Source organism: Zootoca vivipara, chromosome 1 (genome assembly GCF_963506605.1).
Source record: "Zootoca vivipara chromosome 1, rZooViv1.1, whole genome shotgun sequence".
NCBI classification, from domain to species: domain Eukaryota; kingdom Metazoa; phylum Chordata; class Lepidosauria; order Squamata; family Lacertidae; genus Zootoca; species Zootoca vivipara.
Genome location: NC_083276.1, coordinates 80,536,066 through 80,559,826, shown reverse-complemented (window position 1 = coordinate 80,559,826; position 23,761 = coordinate 80,536,066). Strand labels below are relative to the sequence as shown.

The following is a 23,761-nucleotide window of genomic DNA, read 5'->3' as shown; positions in this document are numbered from 1 at the left end:
AAGAAAAACCCTTCATTGTCCCAGTTTTAAAGGGATATTAATACCCTTGGCAACCATCCCCTGCCCCAGTGCAGCAACAGTGCTTGACCTGACCCCTCGGACACAAGTGGGCATCTCTGTATCTTGCTGAGGTTGCAGCTGGAAGGGTTTCTTTACAACTGGAGAAGCTATTCTTGTTTTTGAAGGGCAGCTGAAAAACACCGAAACCTCAAGGCAGCAGCCTTCAAAAGATTCATCCCGAGTGATGTGCTGAATGCCATTTCCATGACCGCATCCCCCCCCCCCGATGGACCGCTACAACTGTCCTCCCAATGGGGCAGCCTGCTACTACTACACACCACACGTGCCCCCTCCCCCTCAGGCTCCTTTAATGCTAGGATCATGATGCCTTTCCCCCCCAGATTGATAATTCAGCGGAACCTCTAATTAGGTTTCAGTTAATTAAGAGCAGCATCATTATCATTTTTAACATTGTTTGGGAGCTGGAGAAATCCCAAATTAAAGCTAAACTCCAAAATCTATTTGAATATTTCCTCCCCATACACAAAATAATTGCTAGGGAAGGAAAAACAACATTCACCAAAACAGAACTACAATCCCTCCCTTGCACATCTCACAGCATTAAAATGGCTGCTTTGGAAAACCTCAAATCCCAGGTGGAACTGGGGTGTCAATAGAAATGTTAACAAAACTGAACAAAGCATATTAGCGGACCGATCGGAAGTTTCATTAGGTACAGTGGGTGCCAAAGGAGCTCTTTACTGGTTTATTCTGGTGGGTTCCACACCTGCCTTAAAATGACCCATCGCTAACCAATTTTGACCAGCATATTGCCTCCCCCCCTCTTTTTATTGAAACCCACCAAACAGATGCGATGTAAGAGTGTACAAACTGGATTATAAGAATGCCAAGGCTTTGTTCCGTTCTTCTATCAAATTGCAAAAATTAAAAATAAAGGGCAGGGCAAAATTGTGGTGTCCATTCTCTGGAGCTTTTGAAATAAGGGGCATCCATTGTGTTTGACAGAGCTTTTGTGCGGAAATAACCATCCCTTAAAAAGATGTGTCTCTGCTCTCCCTAATCCCTGCTTTCCCCTGCTTAATTAATGCTGGTCTTTTGCCACCTTCTGAGTACTACTCTTCATAAAGGGAAAAAAAAGGGGGGTTCTTTCTGACACTGGTGTAGTTGATATATTCATCCACACCCACCCAACTGATGTTTGACCTGATCATGGTTTATTAATTCCAGGGAGAGAAGATTAAAAGATGAGACTTGTTAAAAAAAATATATATATTTTGCTGACTGTCACTTAGTTCTTTGGCGATAGACAGCTATGATGTGTGGTCCAAAGAGTTAAATGATCTGACTTGAAATCCCTTTCTCTCTCAGCTACTTGAGCTTTTTCATTCCATTTTCTCTTCTGATGATGTGTTTGTACCGCTCTCTGGGTGTCCAGAGAATTCAGAGAAAGATGAGGTTTGCATTTCTAATGGGAAACAAGCATAAATGCAAACACCTTAGACTTTTTAACACACACAAACAAAATCTCCCCAGGCTTTTCATGAACACCACAAAAGCAGAATTGCTAGTAGCTCTAGGTACAGTATTCCTAATAATTGGATGTGTCTTTAAAAAGGATGTCATTTTCCTTCTGCAATTCCATTTATTCTGAATTTGTCTTGTGCTTTTGGATTCTTTTAAATGCCTTGGTTTAAAATCCTCCATAACGAGAGCATTTTCTCTTCCCCAAAAGGCAGCTACGGTTTCAGATAACAGCCTGACATTAAGACAACTAAGGATTTTAAATTTGCTTGTGGCACAATCCACCACGGGAGATCTCTTGTTCAGGCTCCATTGAAAACAACAGGGGCTAGCTACACAAGAGTGCGGCAGCGCTTTCATTCACCTCAGCGGCGCTTGTGCAGGAGATCTCCCAGGTGAGTGCTGCCCTAGGATTACTAACACAATGAAGAAATTAAAAAGATGTAAACTCAATGCTCTCGTTTTTGCAGTACACTTATGTCTACCATGCCCCAGGTAAGACTGGGGGCAATAGTCGGCAAACTGGTATACTGCTGCATTGGGAGAGAAAGTCTTTAGTTGAAAGAGCCCTGGCACTATTCTATTTTAGTAAATATCTATTCCTGCAAGAGGGGAGTCCTGTTGTTCAGGCAGCCCAGGAACTCCATACACACTTATTTAAAGTAGAGGTATAAATGAGTAAATTAAGTGAATTTGGAATATGTAGAATATATATATATAAAATAAGAAATTGCATAAAGAAGGGGAAGGAAGTCAAGTTTTGAAATGTTAAAATGATTGTAAAATTATTGAAATGCATAAGATTGAAAACAATAATAATAAATGAATGAATAAATAAATAAATTGTGCTACTTTTCTTCTGAAAATTTACCTCCCCAACTGCTCTTACCTCAGCTGAAGAAAGGAGAGGTGTATACACATTTTTTTCCTTCGTAAGTTTTTTTTAAGTGTGTAGGGTATTTTTGACAGGGAACCAGCGCAAGGGAAAGGGTTTATGAAGCCCCTCTCGCCCTCTGTGCCAATGCTCTCCTCCTTCAAACCTCAGCTTTGTTGGCTGCAGTGTACAGAAGAGGAAGGAAATGCCACTAAAAACAATCATGGGTCAACACGTAACATGTAATTCTGCCCCTGAATGAGCTTGAAATCGAATCCACAGGGTGTGTGGGAAGCTAAGGGATGGATGAGAACCAGTAGTAAGAAGCCAGAGGGAAGTGAAACTAGGATCTGTTTCTTAGGTCTCTCCAAAGCATGGTACACAGTCTCTGCGAGAATTGAAAATACAGACAGTTAAGGCGTCTGTAATCTTGAATAATGACCTAATTTTTACTTTTCCTATCATCTCATATACTCTGCTCTACCTCCTCGGGCCTCTTAGGCATAATATACCATGAAGCGCAGTTTACAAAATCATAGAACTTGATTTTTCCAAATCAGTGAGATGCCCAAATCAGCTCAGTTTGAGTTTGTGGTGGTAAATTAGAATGAAAGGCTCTTGGATTCATTCAGAAATATGGTTTGTTTTTATTTTTTAAAAAACCACACACACACACATATACACACGGTAGGATTTCTGTGTCTTAGCTGCCATTCAAGCATGAAGACATCCAGAGATGGACCTTGGCAGGAGGTGGAGTATCGCTGCCTTGGGCTAGGAATCTGCCTGATCCCATAAACAGAACTAGGTTGGCTCATATCTAACTGCCAAATGCCATGCATCTCACATTGTCATTCATGCATTCTCTGGCCGCATGCATTTCCGTACTACCTTTGTGGGATTTTCAAAGAGAGGTAGAAAATTCTCCATGAATGTGGCATAATTTAATCTTCTTTTCCAGACCATTAAAAAAAATACTGCATATTTAATCTTTTAGAAGCTTGAAATGTTATGCTTATTGAGCAGTTTTAAAAAATATTTTGATAGCATTGTACTTTTGTTAGAGTTTATTAGATTACCAATTGTTGTTGTTTAGTTGTTTAGTCGTGTCCGACTCTTCGTGACCCCATGGACCATAGCACGCCAGGCACTCCTGTCTTGCACTGCCTCCCGCAGTTTGGTCAAACTCATGTTCGTAGCTTAGAGAACACTGTCCAACCATCTTGTCCTCTGACGTCCCCTTCTCCTAGTGCCCTCAATCTTTCCCAACATCAGGGTCTTTTCCAAGGATTCTTCTCTTCTAATGAGGTGGCCAAAGTATTGGAGCCTCAGCTTCATGATCTGTCCTTCCAGGGAGCACTCAGGGCTGATTTCCTTAAGAATGGAGAGGTTTGATCTTCTTGCAGTCCATGGAACTCTCAAGAGTCTCCTCCAGCACCATAATTCAAAAGCATCAATTCTTTGGCGATCAGCCTTCTTTATGGTCCAGCTCTCACTTCTCAGATTACCAATTATAGGTCCCATTTTTCAAATAACTGATTTGAAGCTAAAAGGTGATGTAGCCTGTATATTAATAGTGAGGGAGTATGGATTGTCATGTAGCCAAAATAGTATAATCCGTACTGAACATGAGACCCCAAGATTTCCAGAAGTACAAATCCTATTTGCAGGGGGAGGGGGAATCTCAAAGCAGCCCATAGAGGACTGAGTGTGTTCACTGGGCATGGAATGTTGACTATTGAGAGTGAAAAGGCTGAAAATGGGGTCAGGAGAGAGGAAATGGAATGGAGTATCCTGGTAGAGGCCGTGGCTGGTTGGTTGGAACTCTGAACAGGAGCACTGTACACTGACATGTTTGTTGCAGGTCCCTCTTACTAACTTTGCTTCCGGATCACACCCACAGCACAGTTAAGGCCAATCAGCTGTCCAAGACAGGCTAAATGATAGTGGATTTAGGTTCACCCTCACCAAATAAATGATGACTACTGCTCAGAACATAGCTGCCAAGTATCCCGTATCCGCTGGGAAAACCCCTTTTTTCTTACCGTTTCCCGGCGGTCTCCCGTTTAGGTTTAAATCCCGGTATTGTCCCTTAAATCGGCTTCGGCCCGGCGGCCATTTTTCTGGTGCCGCTTTGCCCTTCTATGGGCACCAGAAAATGGCGGCGCCGGCACCGGAAGTCGCTTCCGCGCATGACCGGAAGTTGCGTGACGCGACTTCCGGTGGCGATTTGCCCTTCTATGGGCATCAGAAAATGGCGGCGCCGGCGCCGGAAGTCGCTTTTACGTGTTTCCGGTCATGCGCGGAAGCGACTTCCGGCGCTGGTGCCGCCATTTTCTGGTGCCCATAGAAGGGCGAAGCGCCACTGGAAGTTGCGTCACGCAATTTCCGGTCATGCGCGTGCTGCCGATCCCGGATCTTTAGGTCACGAACTTGGCAGGTATGGCTCAGAATCTTTAACCAAGGTTATGTGCCCATAACCCCAATTCAAAAGCAAGAACTGCTTGGCAATTTTTGTGGTGTGCCTTTTCACGCAGCCCATTTTTGTGGTGTACCACATGCAGCCCATTCTTTAAGCTTCTACAGACAGACCACCTGTTATTGGCTCAATATACTGTAGTTAAAGTGAGTTATTCTGATAGGCCCCAATTCCTGTAACTATTTAGCTAGAAATGAATGCAAGGTTTGGGTGGCTCTCCTTGTTATTTTTCTCTAGTTTTGTATATGGACAACTGTGCCCTTTATCCCCTTTAGTGGCATATCTACCACACTTATACTAAACAGATGGTATAGCTAAATGCTAAACTCTGAATCCTAAAATATACAGGGATATGTAAATAACTTTGGGTTTTCTTGGTTTGGTTTTTTACACACATTGCTCTTTGCTCATTTGGCAGCTCCATAGACAGCTGAACATCGGGTTTCTAAGGAGGGAAAGAAATCATCATCATAATAAAAAAGGCAATGCAAGATCAGCCATGAATCAGAGACGCTGTGCTGGGGGCCAAATCTATAGTCTGATTCTGTAACAGGAGTGGGTATCAGGGCTCTACAGTTATTAGAACATCGATTGGAGAGATATGAGAAACTTCCTGAAATATCTTCCCGAGAGACAAATTGGAAGTGGTGTTTTTGCTTTCCAGAATGTGTATGAGTACTGCAACAGCATGTGCGTGAAACTTATGTGGAGAATTGTCACTGCTTTTACCTTTTCCACACCTTGATTTCAGTATAGTAGGGTAAGGGGGGGGGCAGAGGAAGTCAGAGTGGTTCTGGCTCTTGAATCCTAGGCCTGAGGCTGGAACACATGAGGTTTGACTTTGATTCCTGGTTCAGACAAGATTAAAGGTTTCAAAGGCCCCACCCATGCATTGAAATAGCATGTGAGGGCTGAGGTTACTGATGCATGCAGCAGCCACACATCTCTCCATGCATGCAGCCGTGTGTGAAGGAGATTTACTGAACATGTCTAGGACTCCCCCATGTGAGTAGGGTTGCCAGACTCAATAGAGGACAGGACTTCTGTGCCTTTAATTGCCCTGCTCTCTTTTGAGTCTGGAAACCTTAAAGGGAAACCAGCAGACCCTTTGTTTTATTTCCAAGCAAAGGGTCTGCTGGTTTCTCTTTAAGGTTTCCAGGCTCAAAAGAGAGCAGGGCAATTAAAGGCACAGAAGTCCTGTCCACTATTGAGTCTGGCAACCCTACATGTGAGGGGAGCATCCTGATTGGACGCCAGAGTCCTCCATTGCATCAAGGAGCTCGGTCTGTGCATGGAGCCCCTTCGCACACTGGCCAAACATGCAGACACCAGGGGCCATGACTGCTGCACTTGTCTCTGGGGATTATGACTAGTCTGTATAACCCCATGCTCCCTGCACCCATTTGAACACATGGAAGGTGGGTCACCTGAACTCTGGCAAGTATTCACTGCCTTTATTTCAGCCTTTCCTATCGCTAGTCAGTGAAGGGTTTTGTGGAAGAGCATGTGTATGGACTGGGGTATGGGGAGAGGTTGAAAGGCTGATGTTGATGGACGTGGTTCTCTTTGCAGCGGACTGTGAATCTGAGTCTCCTGATGTGGTGTACCTTCCAGCCGAACTCAAAGTGCTAAATGGCCCAGAGTACTTCCGTCTTCAGCGTACGGACCGCTACATGCCAGGAAATGCCTCCCTCGGCTCCCGCTCAGAGACCTTCCTCTTCCTCCACCGTCGACTGTCAGGGAAGCCCACCATCCAAGCTGGCTACCCCCCTTTCACAGCTCAGCAGGTAAATAATCACATGCAGCTGTGCAAGGGGACTCCTGAACTGAGCCAAGTCCCTTTCCTTTCTTGATTCCTGCTGTGAGGTGCTTCAGCAGAGCTCAAGACTTCCTCTCTCCCCCAGGCGATACCAGCTGATGACTCCCAATTCACGGACATCTCCACTGCCTGGGACATCCGGGCTTTGTCCATTGAGGGCACAGTGTCCCCTTACGAGCCATACACCAGGGTGCTCTTCCACCTCCAAGGGCAGGACTGGATGTCAAGACAGCAGGACCTGCCGTGCGTCACCTTACATGTCTTCCACCAGGCCCAGGTGGTTCACCGTGCCTGCCACCTCCAGGTTGGTCAATGAGATGCCACTCTTTTGGGTAGTCGTCGTCCCCGCCAACTGCCTTGCTTGGGAGAGATTTGATACATGACCCTGAAATGTCACGGGATAGTTTTCACCAGCCCGATGCTCTCCCCATGTTTGGGACTGCTATTCTTACCAGCACTCTCTCCTCACAGGGGCTGACGGGAGTTGTAGTCCCAAACATCTGAAGGGCACCAGGCTGACAAAGGCCCACAGAATACGTTCTAGTATGTTTCACTGTAAGGATTCTCTTGTAAGCATCTATCAACAAACTAGAAAGTGGTATGTCGAAGCTGCCCAGGGGTGCCATATGAATCCCCTTCGTTGGATTTTTATTTAATTTTTAAGAAGAGAATGGACAAACTTCCACCTGCTGTGGTTTAAGTCTACAAATCCCTGGTGTTCCAGGTGGCAGAACTCATGAGGCTCCTTCCAGCACTGTGATTCTAGAGCAGAGATGGATAGCATGAGACTCTTAATCTCATTGTTTTGGGTTCAAGCCCCATGTAGTTCCCCCCCCCCCAACTCTACAATTCTGTGATTCTATGACATCAGGGCTCAAGCACTTGTAATGATTGGAAAGGAAAGAGAATTTCAGGAGAGGAAGCTTGTCATTATAGTTCTCCAGAGGTGAGAAAAATCCCCTCTTACACAGAATGTTAAATTTATACAACGGGTGCCTTGTTTTCTATAGCATTGTTATTTCTGTTCTATATCATTGTTATTTCTGTTGCATGTTGGATAATACGAAACTGTTTCCAAAACTGGAAAAACCTCTTTGCCCCCCCCCCATAAAAAGATGAATGGGCTCTTTTCTAAATATCTGTGCGTGGGGAATATTTCTGCTTTTAAAATAACTGGTGGTTGTTGTTTTTAATTACACACTCATACCACTCATCAAAAGAAAGCAACATTTAACAAGCTCTCCAATGTTCATTCAGAACACATGTGAAAATGTTTAGTATTTTGCTGGGAAGAAGACCGAAATGATAAAGCACTGGAATTACCCTAGGCAGGTGTTGGTTTCTGTATTGAGGACGCTTCACTGCAGCTTCACACATTGAGAAATGCAGGGATTCTACTCTTGCAGGTTTCCTGGAAGTGCAGAAATCAAATGTGACTCACAGCTCTACTTACCAGGGCTTTCTGTAATGTGTGAAGCTGCCCTCAGGGTGCTTATATGGAGAAGGGAGAGTGCATATTCTGTTCTTCTCTTGGTGTTGGGGGATAGTTCAATCTGTTAACATGGAAGAGGCATTTGTGAGCAAGTCAGTGATTCTTAAAGCCATCACGTTGCTCTTGCTGAAGCCTGGGAGGTTTAATATCCAACTTGTAAAGGGCTGCAAAATGTCAGCAGTTCAACTTGGCCTTCCCTATAGTAGCCCCATTAGCTTTATTCCCTGAGCCCCCTGTCAGTTACCGGTGGCAACCGGTTGAGTGGTGGCCAAGCTCAGCAGAGAGCTCCCTCTGCATCCTGAGGCCAAGCATGTGGTAACTGTCAGAGCTGCCTTTTTTTTTTGAGCTGGTGGCCTGGTAATGTCAGAGTGAGTCTGTGAAGTTCCCCCTTGACGTGGGCTTCCTGCTGCATGCTGGCCCTTCTTTACTACTACGGCTTCAAATCCCCACCAGAAGATTTGTGGGCTGGGTGAGATAAAAAAGACAGGGACAGAAGGAGAGAGAAACATGATGAGCAAGAACAGGCATCCCCAAACTGAGGCCTTCCAGATGTTTTGGCCTACAACTCCCATGATCCCTAGCTAACAGGACCAGTGGTCGGGGAAGATGGGAATTGTAGTCCAAAACATCTGGAGGGCCGAAGTTTGGGGATGCCTGAGCAAGAACTAGTGGAAATGGAATATAGTGACAAGCAGGACGGGCCCTTCCATGAACCAAGGTGAGCCTCTTAACTCAGGTGGCAGAATGCGCAGGGGAGCAGATGGCGCTTCTCGCCACCCAGCCCCCCACGGCTGGCCTCCCACAGTCCCACCCACCACCCCACTGTCACCTACCCACCCTTTGGCAAATATGGGCCCTGCGTGTGTCAGCCAAGGCCATAGAGCCACCATCACTGACTACTACCTAAGTGGCACAAGAACAAAACAAAAGCTATTGTCTGGTCACTGGACCAAAGTGTACAGCAGCTATTCCTGCAGCTACCCTGCCCCCAATACCCCTTTCATCAGAGTGAGGTATTGTGGCATGAGATAGGCCCAGAAAGAGCTTGCACCACAGCGGCAAAAAGTGGGACCTCTGAGGCCCTCTCGGTCAGTCACTCAATGTGTCTTTCAAACTGAGGTGGGATAGCTGTCCTACCAAGGCTGGTTGAGAGGAAGAGAGTGGCAGTTGCCACTTAAGGCAGGTTGGGGGGAGAGAAAGAGCAGCTTCCGGGCGGCATTTCTTGCTCTGCATCAGTCATCAAAGTGTATTGGGCTGACCCTAGTTGTAGGGTAAGGTGAGGCGAGAGTAGCTTTCTTGGACTCCCAAAGTAAGGGACTATAGCTCAATGGTGGAGCTGTTGCTGCATGTCCAGAAGGCCCGTTTCTGGCATCTCCAATTATAAGCATCCCAGAGAGCTAGTCTGAGAGAGACCTTTCCTGAGATCCTTGAGGCTCAATCAGAGCAGGCCATACTGGACTAGACAGACCAATGGCCTGACTTGGTGTAAGGCTGCTGCATGGGTTCACATACCATGAGGAGGGACTTAAAAGGAGCACATGATTTGTCTCTCTCTCTCTGCTTCTCCTGACCAGGCACCGCTGGGTGTGTGTGTGGTGGAACTAGAGCTCCCCGCTCGCTGGTTCTCTCCTGCACCCACCAGCAGCCAAAGGAAGGGAGAGGATTCCACCATCACTCCTCTGCGGGCTGAGCTGTACTACACCCTGGAGCCCACGCTACCCGGGAGGGTGCCAAGAGAGTGCCCCCCTGTCCGACCCCGGGAAAGGCCACGTCCGGGCGCTGAGGGTGGCAAGGAGCGACTGCACTACGTGGGCCCGGTCGATATCAGGGTAATGAGCCTGCCACGGCGCCAGGAAGTGCGGTTGGACGACAACGTGATGGTCCGCGTCCCAGACATGGTCCTTCGCCCGGGGCAGCTCTTTACAGCCACTCTCATCCTGCAGCAGAACTTCACGGCCGACCTACTGATCCTCCGGTGAGTTAGGGGAGCCAGGCTTTGGGATTCCAGCCATAACGTTCTCATTCCAGTGAATGACAAAGGAATCTGAATTCTTAGGGGGAGCTTTCTAGTCAATGGCGGTTATGTTAATTCTTAACAATCAGAGAGCACTTTCAAGTGTTCAGGCCCTTTGCATGTGTTATTTAGTTGTGATCCTTAAAAAAAACTTACGCGTCAGTATTCTTATCGCTCAAGACGGTTTATCTAAGGTCACTTCATGACAGAGGCAAGAATCAAACTGGGGACTTCCTGATCCACAGCTCATTCTGTTAGCCACTATGCTACACTAGCTCGCTGGTGCTGTCTTCCCTCGATTATAGGCAGTTCAAGCCTTGGGGTGCTCATTCCTCTGGGCCCTGATCCTCATTATTCCTTAGCCTATCATCAGAGCTGCTGTGAAGCTGTTTTGCTGGTTTTTTCCTGTCTGCACACCTTACTATGCTGCTTTTCCTTTCAGGATCAAGGTGAAAAAAGGGTTACAGGTTTTGGCAGCTCGCCCTACTAGGCCAGAGGCTTGGACTGCAAAGCTGGACAAGTTCAAGGGTGCTAAACACCACACCGCTCTGGTCACTTGTCGGCGTTCCCTTACTAGTGGCTTGGACTGGAGGTAGGTGCTCACTGGACTTCTATTGGCATACCTCCGCTGTCATGAGGGCTAGAAACGTTTTGTTTATTTCAAATGAAAGCTAAGATTTTCAGGAAATTGGATTCTGTATCCAGTATCACTTCTGTGGTGTTTGTTTTTTGAAGTTCTTGTGGAATTGGAATATACTCACAGCCCTTACTATATCTCTTTCAGTGGAATTGTCTGTCTGCTGAACACAAAAACTATACAAGGGACTCTCGAGGGAGAGCTATACTGTTCAGCTACAATAATGTAGATAGTCTTGTTTTGACAGGCTCACCCTTCACCTCTCTCCGTGAAGAAAGTAAGGAGATAAGAGAACATTGAGACAGAAAAACACACCAAACCCTGTCCTTATCCTCTATAAAGGAATGTCAACTCCAGGTGGCTGGGGCAACTTTCATTGGTCCAGACTGTCTCTAAGCAATATTTGATAATAGTGTCTCCTCCTTATTCTCTGTTGTAGCCTGAATAAAAGACTGGGTCCAGTGATGTGTGAAGCTTAACTGTTTGTCACCCCTGTAAGCTTGGTTAACCAGTTAAATAGAAATTCAGGAATTTATTTGAAAAAATATTGGGTGTTTTTATTCCTATCCAACCTTTTCACTCTGTAATGAACAAAAATTGAGAACAAGTCACATAGCATTAAGAGACAGTACAAATCTCAGCATCATTCCAGAGGTTCAGACAAAAGCCTGCTGGAATAAAAAACCTTTTCAGGTCATGACAGAAAACCAAGACTGAGGGGGCCCAGGGCAAAGTCCTCCACCTTCTGGGCTCCACAGAAGAGAGTGCCCATCACCCCTGCTTCTTCCAACTGTGCTTCTGATAGTAGCAGGACAATCTCGAAAGGCCTCCTTCACTGATCTAAGTTGAACAGGCACAATGAAATTCTATGATCTGCCCAGCTTCTCCTGGGCTCTGTGTTTACTTCTGCTTTACGATTAGTGTGTTGTTGCCTATCCTTATCTCCATCTAGGGCAGCAGATTCCCCAGAGTTCCTGTATCTGGATTTTGTCGTGGAGAATGGCACAGGGGGCCTAGCTTCTAACCGTCCTGTCACCTGGCAAGTGGAGTATCCTGGCCAGGACCCCGAGGCTGAGAAGGACAAGATGGTGTGGGAGTTCCAAGTGTCGGAGCGAGATGTGCGGGCCTTGGTTCCACTGGTGAAGGTGAGGCCTAGGAGGGCTGTGCTTCCCCTTCTCATAAGGTACCCCTGAGGGGCATCTAACATTGGTTCCTCACTTCTTCTTTTTCCTTGACCCTCTTCAGGAGCAGGAGATTGTGAACACTGCCCTTCTCACAGGAATCCCCCACTCAGTGCCTGTGAAGCTGGTTGTGGTAGAGACTGGGGGAGCAGTATCCGAGGTCACGGACCAGATGGGCTGTGAGTCTTCCAACAAGCAGGTCCTGCAGGTGAGAAGCTAATATGCCTCACAAAGGGTCTGTTTCCCTCTCTGTGGCCATAGGATTAAAAACTGCTTCCTAGGGGTCTTAACTCCAGACTTCATTCTTTGCCCATATCTCTGGGACAAGTCTCTGTAGCCTCCAAAATGACCAGATGCCCATTTTGTGTAAATCTGGTGTTTCTATTTGTCCACCTTATGCATGGAGTGCTGTTTGCACATGTCTTCCTGTGCTCCTTGCAAGCCTCCTATTTGTTTCATTTATTCTTACATCATATTCTTCCTCCTGCCTTCCAGCTTCAGACTTGGTAAACCATGGATTCTTTAATGTAGGCATCAGCCTTCTAGTTGCCTCCATGATGGGCCTTGTCCTTATCAGCTTACTTTGTCCTCTTCCTCTTGTCTTTTCATGGGTTGGGCTAAAGTGATTGTGAAAAATGTTGGGCCACAGGAAAGACAAATGTACCTCTCCCTGTCCCCCTCAAACCCCCCACTCTCCTCTTTCCCCTACCACAAATCTTGGGCCCTTCAGTAGGCTATAAGAAGGTGGGCCCCATAAGAGTTCCTGCCTACAGTCGCTGAACAAACTGCAAATCAGGGGGACGGAAGAGGAAGCATATAACAGGCCTATGGCCAGGCCCATAATCAGAAATGAGACCTGAACATCCTTCTTCTCACCTGCTCTGCACCCTTATGCGGTCTTCCAGCATATACCTGGGCGCTTGTCTCTGCATTTGTAGACCTTCTTGATGTGTTCCTCAATTTTCCCTCAGGTATCTGACGTGTGTGACGCTGTCTACGTAGGGGGGAAAGAGAGCCGAGGGGCACGTGGCGTACGGGTGGATTTCTGGTACCGTCGGCTGCACGCTTCACTGCTCTTTACTGTCTGGGCCCCACTACTGCCCCTGCGCATTGAGCTGACAGACACCTCTCTAGAGCAGGTGCGAGGCTGGAGGGTACCTGGTCCGGCCCCAGATGGGTAAGTGCTATGGAACCAAGTGGGTCACCAGCACTGGGTTGACAGAGCCCAGTGTTTGCACCACAGAGGGAGGTCTGTGTGCTCTCTGTGCTTAAGCAAGAGGAGAGGGAAGATATGAGGGATAATCTCAAGGGAGTGTTTAGAGCAGGGATGGGGAACCTGTGGCCTTCCAGCCAGCTCAGACTCCCAGCTCCCATCAGCTCCAGCCACCATGCCCAGTGGTGAGGGGTGGTGGAAGTTGCAATCCAGCAACATCTTGGCAGGCGGGTGTCAAAGGATCCCCATCCCTGATTTAGTCAACAGCCAGAGTTGTAGGGTAGGCGACTTCTCATTCCTCCATGCAAGCCCAGTGGTTCCATATAGACAGCTGTTGTCATGTGGGCCGGAGAGAACAAAGAATGCAAAACAGAATGATGTATTCATGGACAGTGTTTAAAATTCCCCAGGCACATTTTGCTACTGGCGCAGATCAAGTTGCAACTGCGTGGAGATTTCTGGGCGCCAGGTTGATGACTGACATCTCCATCCAGCCATGACTTGTGCGTAGCAAAGTCTTGTGCTTCTGTGCAAATTGGGGCCCCCTTGCTGGGCATCTTAGTCCTCCATCATCACATCAAGGAAAGTAAGTGGAGGACTGAGTACAAATATACTTGTGCTTCAGCCTTTCCACAGGCCCCTCAAATAGACTCACAGATCACAGCTTAAAACCTCTGCCTTAGTCTGTAGTTAATACCCTTTCCATTTCCACCGTGTGTTTTTCTCCTTCCTGCATACCGAGACAAGTGGATTGTTGTAAGAGCAAGCTACAGTCAAGCAATGTAGTTGAGATAGTAGAACAGGCATCCCCAAACTGTGGCGCTCCAGATGTTTTAGCCTACAACTCCCATGATTCCTAGCTAACAGGACCAGTGGTCGGGGAAGATGGGAATTGTAGTCCAAAACATCTGGAGGGCCGAAGTTTGGGGATGCCTGTAGTAGAATCATGTAGTGTTCGAGGCACCCTGAGAGTCACCTAGTCCAACCCCCTGGCGAATAGACATTCTGTTGTGGCAACCATAACCTTGGTTTAAGGTGCTATTTGGATGGTCATGGATGGTCTAGGAGCATGGTTTCAAAATGCACCATAGTCTTTGTTGACATCAACCTGTTGGTTGATGCTGGGAATACATGTCTTCTCTAAGGCAAGACAGCACTGCTCTGCTCCCCTCCCCTTTGATTCCTGTCTTCATAGTGGCTTTCCCCTGTGTCGGTACCTTTTCTGGCACTGGCCTCTACGGTTCTTTAATAAATGGTTCCTGTTATCCTGTCAGGTGGCTGCGGGGGAGATACCTAAATCGCTGAAAAATAACTTGGGAAATTGATTATTTCTATTTGCATTTTGGCAGAGAGATTAATGGCTACAGTGCCCCAGACATATTGTATTGTCTGGAAGTTCCTTGAACATCTTTAATGATCAACGAACAAACAAAGCATGGCTGCTGCTGGTGCCTTGATTAATACCCAGTGCACTGCAAGCAAGAGATGATGATGTTAATTATGGTATAATATAGTGCCTACAAACTACTAGGTGCTTTACACATCATTCTCCCTAAGAGCTCACAATCTAAAATAACACACAGAGGGGAAAGGGTAAGGGAGGAGAAGGGAAGAGAAGCATGAGAGTGTGGAAGGAGACAATTTTTTTGCCTTGGTGCAAAGTACCTAAGCTGCACAGCAGGATGGCCACCTGACTCAAGTTATAATAGAAAATATCATCTCATTCTTTGGAACTCCCCGCCCATTGATGTGGGCGGGTGCCTTTGCTGTAGCATTTCAGCACCTGCTGAATAATAATAATAATAATAATAATAATAATAATAATAATAATAATAATAATATATTATTTATACCCCGCCCATCTGGCCGGGTTCCCCCAGCCACTCTGGGCGGCTTCCAAAAAAACAGAAATTCTAAAATACAGAAATCCATCAAACATTAAAAGCTTCCCTAAACAGGGCTGCCTTGAGATGCCTTCTAAAGGTCTGGTAATTGTTCTCTTTGACCTCTAGTGGGAGGGCATTCCACAGGGTGGGTGCCACTACCGAGAAGGCCCTCTGCCTGGTTCCCTGTAACTTGGCTTCTCGTAATGAGGGAACCGCCAGAAGGCCCTCGGAGCTGGACCTCAGTGTCCGGGCAGAACGATGGGGGTGGAGACGCTCCTTCAGGTATACCGGACCGAGGCCGTTTAGGGCTTTAAAGGTCAACACCAACACTTTGAATTGTGCTCGGAAACGTACTGGGAGCCAATGTAGGTCTTTTAGGACCGGTGTTATGTGCTGAAAACCTTTATTTGTTTCAGAAACCCTACCCAGGCATATAATTTTAGCATGTAATTCTACTATGTATTTTTTAAAAGTTCAGATTTAATTTTAACTTGTTATGTTTACTTGGTTTTAATCTTTGCTTTTATCGATTTTTTTCCAAATGAATATTTTGGGAATTTTCATTGGAAACTACTTAGAGGTCTTGTGTTGATGATACAGACTGCTAAAATAAAATCTAAAAATGGTAGGAATCACATTGTGTACGCTTGGGACACTCGGTACTCTTGTAGGAAGGTGGAGTAGACGTTAATTTCATGTAAGGGTTTACTTGGGGATAATTCCAACCTCTTTTATGAAGCTTTTGTCGGGATTACTGAGATAATGCACCTTGAGTGCATTACTTGAAATGTGCCATTATAAATGCTCAGAGCAAGTTATCCCTCCTCTTCTGAGCAGCAGCCCAACAGAGCCTGAAGACGGTGGAGAGGAAGCCGAGAGAAGAGCTCGTGGCTGCCGTCTCCAGTACCAGCGTGCCGGAGTCCGTTTCCTTGCCCATTTTGTGGCTCACCCACTAGATGGTGGCCGTCACCTGACCTACATGCCAAGCTCTGATTGGCTGCTGGATGTCTCTCATCTGGTGCAAAAGCACGCTAGAATCCAGGACCCCCGGGTGGCAACACTGGAAGGTGGAAATGTAGTGGTTGGCCAGGAACCAGGAATGACATCTGTGGAGGTAAGGAGCTGGCCAGGGGGGAAAGAGAGGCTGTTTGTTGGCTGCTGAGATGAAGTGGGGTGAGAAGCTTGCTTGATGTGGGATGATAACCTACTGCAGATGGATTGCCTAGAAGTCTGGGCATGTGGTTTGGATGTTACAGGATAGCAGAGGTGTTTGGGGGAAAGGTGGAGCAATGGGAAGAATGAACACCTGTGAACAGGTGGTTGTGATCTGAACAGAGTTAGGATAGGTGATATGGTTTGCTGCGGGAGGAGGGAGTCAGAAGACAGAACACTTAAGTGGGGAACAAAGTGGGAAAGATCCCAGGGTAGGGTGACAGGTACAGGCACAAGCTGTATTGACACATGTACAAGCGTTTGTGTGAAAGGTTACCTGTGTACACTTGTTTATTTGTACAGCTCAACAGTTGGGAACACAAGCACACAAATGGTATGTTCACTGAACATTACATGTGAATAATTATGCAAGTGCAGCTCAACTGTTTGAGTTCACATACTCTACACTTGTTGAATGTAATGTGTGAACGCCCCAGTGGTGAATGCAGGGAGGCTACAAAGAAAGAGGAATATGGCAGTCTTACAAATATTAATAGCATTTTCCTTTTACATATATTTGTCAACCACTAGTGGGGAACCAGCTTCCCTTACACACCAGAGGACGCTTGGTACTAGTTATCTATTTACAAGCTGAAGCAATTCAGAAGAATATCAAAGAATAAAGGTACTGGTTCTGCAAAGAGTCTCCTCTTGAGGGTCATCATGTCCTCTCTATCCTCTGGTTCAGGTGCGTTCTCCTGTTTCTGACTCTATCCTGGGAGAGCAGACCCTGGTTGTGACAGAGGAGAAGGTCTCCATCTCAGAGCTGCAGGCCCAGCTAGTCTCAGGCCTCTCGCTGACACTCTCCGTGGAGCCAGGACACCTGAATGTCTTCACAGCAACGTGTCAGGGACTCTCTGTTCTGCGTTCCCTGAAGCAGGTGAGAAGATGCTGCAGTAGGTAGCAGAGGAAGGGCCCTACTGGGCAGTTGGTGGTGTGGCAAGATTAAGGCTCATCAGCCATTTGGTCCAAGGAAGTGATGGAGGGTGCACATGGAAGATGAAGTCCGCATCCTGCTGTGGTCCATCCAGGTAGGAACTGGATTTCATGGCTGCCACTGGAACCCGCAGCCTTGTGTCTCCTCCAGTCTGGCAAAATCTACCTGTACACACATGTAGCTTGGCACAGCTGTGTTGTGAGTTTCCTTGCCTCCACAAATGAGGACCTGGAAAAGGAGAACCAACCCAAGTCCTCCAGGCAGATTTGCAAAACGCAATTCAATACATAAAAAAGCTTCAGTACAAATGACATAAAAAAAATCAGAATCAACACCAAAGCAACACCAAAAAAAAAGAGCCACAAATCAGGCAAGCGTGAAATTCATATAAAAGCCAGCCTTTTGACCTCCAGCCCTGAGGGGGCAATTACCCAGGTTACAGGGGGTCAGTCCCAGCATGCACTGCTCCAGATATGGCAATCCTACCCCATATTAAACTCAGGCATGTGTCTTATCTGTGTGATCTCCTCCACCTCCTGATCCCACATTCCCTTTCCTTGCAGGAAGCAGTGCTGACCCTCTGGCTGGTATTCACCGACCACACCTTGGCTCCCATAGAGCTTTATGGCTGGCGGGATGCGGTGCTCTCGCTTTCTTCGCTGAACCCTCGCGTGGTCTCCGTGCGGCTGGATGAGGAGCAGGCTCGCCCTGTGGCCGTGGCGGAGGGGCCAGGCCGAGGATCCCTCCTGCAGCTGAGCCTGCACTCGCCAGACTCCTGCCGCAAGGGCAAGCATAGGGCCCCCCTCTCCCAGGGCACCATGTGGCTGGAAGTGAACTTTGGCCAGCACCTCCCGACCACAAGCAGCCCACAGCAGCACGACCCCGGTCTCCACGGTGAGCCCCCTTTCCAGCGAGCGGAAGGCGCCATGTCAGGCGAAGCGGTGACAGTTGCAGCTGTCACCGAAAGCGGAAGGGGGTCACGGAGGCGCAGCCCGGTGGGAGTGGGGCCGCCCATGACCAAATTTGAGGAGCCTGGCGGCAGCTCCTATAACCACCCCAAGGAGATGGAGGTGGTGGAGGAGGAGGAGATGGTGAAGGCCCCTGCCAAGGTGACGGATCTGGAGATAGGGATGTACGTTCTGCTGGGGGTTTTCTGCCTCGCCATTTTCATCTTCCTCATCAACTGCGTGGTCTTTGTCCTCCGCTACCAGCGCAAGGAGCCTCCCGATGCCGGTTCGGGGCTGGCCTCTTCCGCCCCGCAGCCCCACAACTGGGTCTGGCTGGGCACCGACCAAGAGGAGCTTAGCCGGCAGCTGGATCTGCGCCACCCACACTGCCAGGACCAACCCCTGGGCCCTTCTTGCACCAGCGATGGGTGCTGTTGCTGTGCGGGGCCAGAAGGCAAGCTGGAGGCTGTGGCTCAGGAGAGCCCAGGTCCTCCGCCACTGCCACCGCCAGGGCCAGAGATGGGCATTTCTGCCGGCACTCTAGGCCTGCCTGCCCCTGGGAGCCCAGCCCTCACCACCACCTTGTCTAGAAAGAAGGAGGGCAGGGAGGTGGGTGGCCGGCGGAAGCGCGTGGAGTTTGTGACCTTCGCGTCCCCCCCTGGTTCCGCTCCCAGCCCCCCGCCTTCCGCTCCTGCTGTTCAGTCCATCCTGGTGGCCAGCGAAGACGACATCCGCTGGGTGTGCGAGGACATGGGGCTGCATGACCCAGACGAGCTGCGCAGCTACATGGAGAGGATCCGGGGCAGCTCCTGACCTCTGGCTCTCCCGTGCCCCACCTGTACCCATAGGGGCAAACCAATAAGGGATCGGCACCTGCAAGCTCCCCCCTTGGGTGCTCTCCTAGGGTCATCCAGCTGGGCGTTCTCCCCTCCCCCCCCTTTCTGAAGAGGGCTCTACACAACAGGAAACCAGCCTTGGGTTACTCGGCCAGGGATACTTGTGCTTCTCTCTCTATGTTAGAGATCTCCTTCCTTGGCTGCACCACTAAGCCCGTTCTCTTTTCATGCCGGAGGGGGATGTGCTGGGTTGGAGTCCTCCCCTTTCTGCTATGGCCTCAGTGGAGCTACCTCTCCGTTGCAGGGACAGAACCTGGGTTGCCCTCCTTGCTTCTCCCCTACTCCCACCCAAAGAGGTTTCTAACTAGAGTAGGGGGGTGGGGTGAGGGTTTTGCAGGCTGGAAATCAGCTGCGCAGCAGCAGCAGCAACAGCAAGCCAACTGCGATGTGTTCTGGAGGGGAATCCTGGGGGGCCAGTGGGGGTGCCTTCTTTCCCCCGGACCTCCCTTATTGCTTTGACCCTCATTGCCAGTTTGTGTCCATTGTGGTGGTTTGAACAGCGAGTGTCCCTTCCTTCCTGTAGTTTTGAGCCTGGGGCTCTTCCCCTCCCCGCAATTCCCACACCCCACTTCCAAAAAAGAAAAAAAACAAGCCGGGCAAGGGCAGAACTCCAGCAAGCACCGGCCGGTCCTTTTTCACCCCAGCTGTGTGCCTGGTGTCTTTTAACAGTTTTGTACAATCGCTCATATTTTATACCTGTAGTATTGGGAGGCTGCCAGGCAAGTCCTTTTATTTATGGAAGATTTTTAATTCTTACATTGTTAATAAAAATAAATGATAATTGAAAATAACGGAAGTTTTCTGTGTTTTGGACTCAATTGCTTGCTTTCCTTGCTTGGCTGGCCATGGGCAACACTCCCTGCTAGCCAGATTCAGGTCAGGCACTCAGGAAGCAGAACCGGCACCGAGAGATCAGCGCAGTCCGTCGTCTGCCAGGGGGCCACACCTCTGTGGCAAGAGGATCTCCTCCTCGCCACCTTTGCAACCTACTTGCTTATTCACCTGCCTGGGTGCTCACTGGCTTTCTGCTGCTAACAAGCAGGTGGTAGCAGGAGGAGGCAGAAAAGGAAGAGGGGCAGCAGCTGGTGAGAACTGTGATGAGGTGCTAGACTCAAAGCAGGAGGGGTGTCTTGCCCAACCTAGAGCTGATGTTATCCTACCACCAATTTTTCCCTGTATGGAAGGAAATTCAGCAAGTACCCCTTTCCCCATCCTTGCAGGAGACACCTGCCAAAAAACCCCTCTTCTATGCAACGATTTTGAATGACAGGAGCCCTCTCCTCTGCGCTGTTGAAACTTGTCTCTGTGGGAGGCCCTTCTAACTGCCACCTTCCGTCCTCCTGTCACTCCTCAAATATGCCGATAAGCTACAGGCCCACTGGTCATAAATCATTTAGGATTAGATTTCATATTACCAGGAAAAGTAAGACGAGGCCCCTGTGCAACTTCTCTCTGGGATTCTACGGGAGTCTTCTCAAGCACAGAATGTTTCTATAGGGAGTTTGGCATTGATTTTAATTTTAAAAATTCATAACGACAGCTGAAGAGCAAATCCAGCACACTGAGCTGACACGAGCTGCAGCGGAATCCAGCCCAGCTGGGTGCATTTGATGCTGTGGTCCAGATTAAAGCCCCTGCCAAGTTAAAGATGCCACACTAGGAACAACCTGTCGCCTTTGACCCGCATCTATGCCTGGCTTCTTCCACACAGAAACAAGCTTTTCACTTTTGGAGTTTTGGCATTGCAAAGATAATTCTACTCTTCTTTGCATTCCAAAAAGAATGCTGAGATGGACTTAAAAAAGGCCACAAGAAGGCTTACTAAAGCAATGATCGAAACATCATTTTAGATTTTGTGCCGGCTCACGTTTGTAAGTGAAGTTTGATCAGTCAGAGGATCAGTTGTTTGTTTGTTTTAATTGAAAGTGACAGCGGTTTCCATTCCACAATATAGATCTACCCCTGTATTCCCCACATGTAAAATGAAGTGTCATAGGTTCACATTGCATACGTTCAAAAAACAAGTGCTTGGATCCACATGGGTCCTAAAGTACTTAAAGCTTCCCCAGGACACCCCTGTCAGATTCCTCTGATTTCCCTGCCCCATTGCAGTCCCTGCCATACCCCACCTCCTGCCATTGCTGGATGTTTGTGCCTAAGGGCTGCCATGAGGTGGGAGGGAGCAGTCAGGAAGTCCCCATTCCACAAGTGCCATTCCTTTCCATCTTCTCTGGGCCCAACCCATTAACACTGTTGTGCTCTTCAAATCCCACGCCCACCGCTTTCTTTTTTCATCTAACAGAAGCCATGCACCCCAGAAGCAGGGCAACAGGTGTCGTTTTCTCTGTGACAAAACTGGCTCTCAGTAACTGATGGGGCACACCTTAAAGGCCATGTCCATTCTCAGAAAAGGACTGTGGATCCCTCCACACCAGATCTCATTGGGTGAAAAGCTTTGCTGTATATATCTGATTTCTTAACCCATCACCAGCCACATCTCCATTTGCTACACTTATCCTTGGCCAGAGAGAATAATTTCCCCGAGGAGGTGACTTTCAAGAAGGCTGCACAGTGGCTTAAAGAGAGAATGGTCTTGTCATTGGCTTGGGCATGGGAGGGGGCACGAGAAGGAGGGGGGGTAGAGGGAGGAGAGATACAGGGAGAACTCCCCTCTTATTTTTGGGTTTAATCCCGCCGCCAAAAAGGACAGCTGAACTGCAAAAGGAATGTTAAGTACTCACAGGAGCAAGAGCAGCTTTGCCAGGTCAGAGAACGGGTCTGTGTGACTTAGTCACAGCGGCTTATATCCCGGGATAATTAATTTGGGCTCCCCGGGCTCAGATTCGAGAACTAAGACGTTAATGACACTTTGAACGTGCGGTTGTCGTCTTTGGCTGGCTGCCACTGACAGCTCTATCCCCAATTAATTTCTCTAATCCTTTTATATACCATTGGCCTCCGCAACATCCCAGCAGTTAACCATATAGGCCACAGTGGTGGGGATTCTGCAGCATGCTGAGATCCAGGGGACTCTGGCGCCTCTTTGCAGTCCCGGTGGAAGAAGGCAGAGGATGTTAGTTGTGCTCGCGGCCAGCAGAGCGGAGGCAGGGGGACTGCTGCTGCTGGTGCTCGTAGCGGATGGAGATCCAGACAAAGAGGACACAGGTTACTGTCTGAATCCCGGCCAGCAGGAAGAAATAATAATCCATCCGACATTTGTTAATGTTCCCTTGGGGAGAAAAAGGGAGAGCCATTAGTGTACATACACAAAGCAGGCCAGCAGCAGGGAGTCCCATTGCCATAGGACTGCAGCATTCACCACTCCAGGCAATTCTTTCCTCCTATTCTCTGTCTACAGCAGCCTCCTGACAACATACCTTCTTTGCAGCTTCTCAGACACACCAGGTTCCTTTCTTGCCTACGCTGTCCTGCCATTATAACTTGGACAAAGGCCAAAGCCCAGACCCTAGGAGGGACATGTCAAGAGGCCTTTAACGCTCCCTACTGTCCGATTTTACCCGCTACTTGTGGCTAAAGGGCAGCAGATTTATCACTTACCGAAATCCTCTGGGCAGTGCATCCAGCCAATGGCCGGCACAGAGAGCAATGTCAGGAGGCCAGATCCTAAAAGTGATCCCACACCGGAAATGAAGAAGAAGAGACCCATGATGGCTCCTTGCATAGATTTGGGAGCTTCTGAGTAGGCAAACTCCAGCCCTGGGAGAAAGGAGTGTTGATTAACCAGAAGAGCAAAAGTACCAGGTATTTTTAAACCATTAATCAAGGCTCCATAAACCATAGCTGTATTCAGGCTTCCATTGACCCCCTTCCCCTTTGTGTGCAGTTCCCGGCAACTGTTTGCTAGTGCCATAGAAAACTCTTCTGTGCTGCTTACCAGGAATGCTGGCAAAGATTTCGCTGATTCCGATGAGCAGGTATTGAGGGATTTGCCACCAAATGTAGAACGGGGCTGCATTGTAAACATCCTTCCCAATTCTCTGTGAGATGGTCCCATTGTTCACGTATTTCAGACGCTCAGACTCCAGAACACCTATTGAGTAGAAGCAGCCTTTAGACCCATAGTCAGGATGCATTTCACAGATGGGATACTGTATATTTAATTATAGGCCATGCCTCTCTCTCTCTGCCTCTCTGCCTCTCTCTCTCTGCCCCCCCTCTCTCTGTGTGTGTACAGGACCATTTGCTGTTCCTTTAGTGAGAGTATTCCACCAGCTAACAGCTTAAAAGAGAGCCATGTGGTACACTTCTGTGCACTTTCCTCATTTGCCAATTAATGCTTCAAATGAATCTCCCTTCCTCCTCAGATTGCTGTTGCAATGAGTCCTTATCATGTCACAATGGCAAGAGGTGTAGGCCTAAATGGTTCTTTAAGGGTGATAATGACTGAGAGAGAGGGAGTGTAGCACAAAAGGGAAAGGATGGAACATAAAGTTGCATGCCACCCAAATCTCCGAGCAGTGTGAGATTCCAGGGGTTCCAGATGCTTACCTGGTGCCTCTGTTTCCTTTTGTAAATGAGGCACAGCGGAGACTGTGGTGTCTTTATGAAATATGGTTATTTACACATATATGCAACCTGAGCCTACGATGGAGGGGTTCACAACATTAACAC

General features: G+C 48.1%; 2 protein-coding genes across 2 annotated transcripts in view; one reads left to right on the top strand and one right to left on the bottom strand.

Moving 5' to 3' along the window:
* The window catches only part of TMEM132A (transmembrane protein 132A), a 25,116-nt gene extending 5,561 nt beyond the window's left edge, over positions 1-19,555 (top strand). Inside the window, exons 2-11 of the mRNA XM_035123977.2 lie at positions 6,468-6,682; positions 6,800-7,018; positions 9,781-10,181; positions 10,663-10,812; positions 11,810-12,002; positions 12,103-12,246; positions 13,010-13,215; positions 15,975-16,251; positions 17,038-17,229; positions 17,850-19,555. Coding sequence (XP_034979868.2) covers positions 6,468-6,682; positions 6,800-7,018; positions 9,781-10,181; positions 10,663-10,812; positions 11,810-12,002; positions 12,103-12,246; positions 13,010-13,215; positions 15,975-16,251; positions 17,038-17,229; positions 17,850-19,046 — 3,194 coding nt within the window. The 3' untranslated portion in view covers positions 19,047-19,555. The remainder of the gene's footprint in view (positions 1-6,467; positions 6,683-6,799; positions 7,019-9,780; positions 10,182-10,662; positions 10,813-11,809; positions 12,003-12,102; positions 12,247-13,009; positions 13,216-15,974; positions 16,252-17,037; positions 17,230-17,849) is intronic.
* Positions 19,524-23,761, bottom strand: part of SLC15A3 (solute carrier family 15 member 3) — a 17,706-nt gene continuing 13,468 nt past the window's right edge. Inside the window, exons 6-8 of the mRNA XM_035123966.2 lie at positions 23,025-23,180; positions 22,688-22,846; positions 19,524-22,358 (exon numbers count right to left, since the gene is read on the bottom strand). Of these exons, the coding sequence (XP_034979857.2) occupies positions 22,204-22,358; positions 22,688-22,846; positions 23,025-23,180 (470 nt within the window). The 3' untranslated portion in view covers positions 19,524-22,203. The remainder of the gene's footprint in view (positions 22,359-22,687; positions 22,847-23,024; positions 23,181-23,761) is intronic.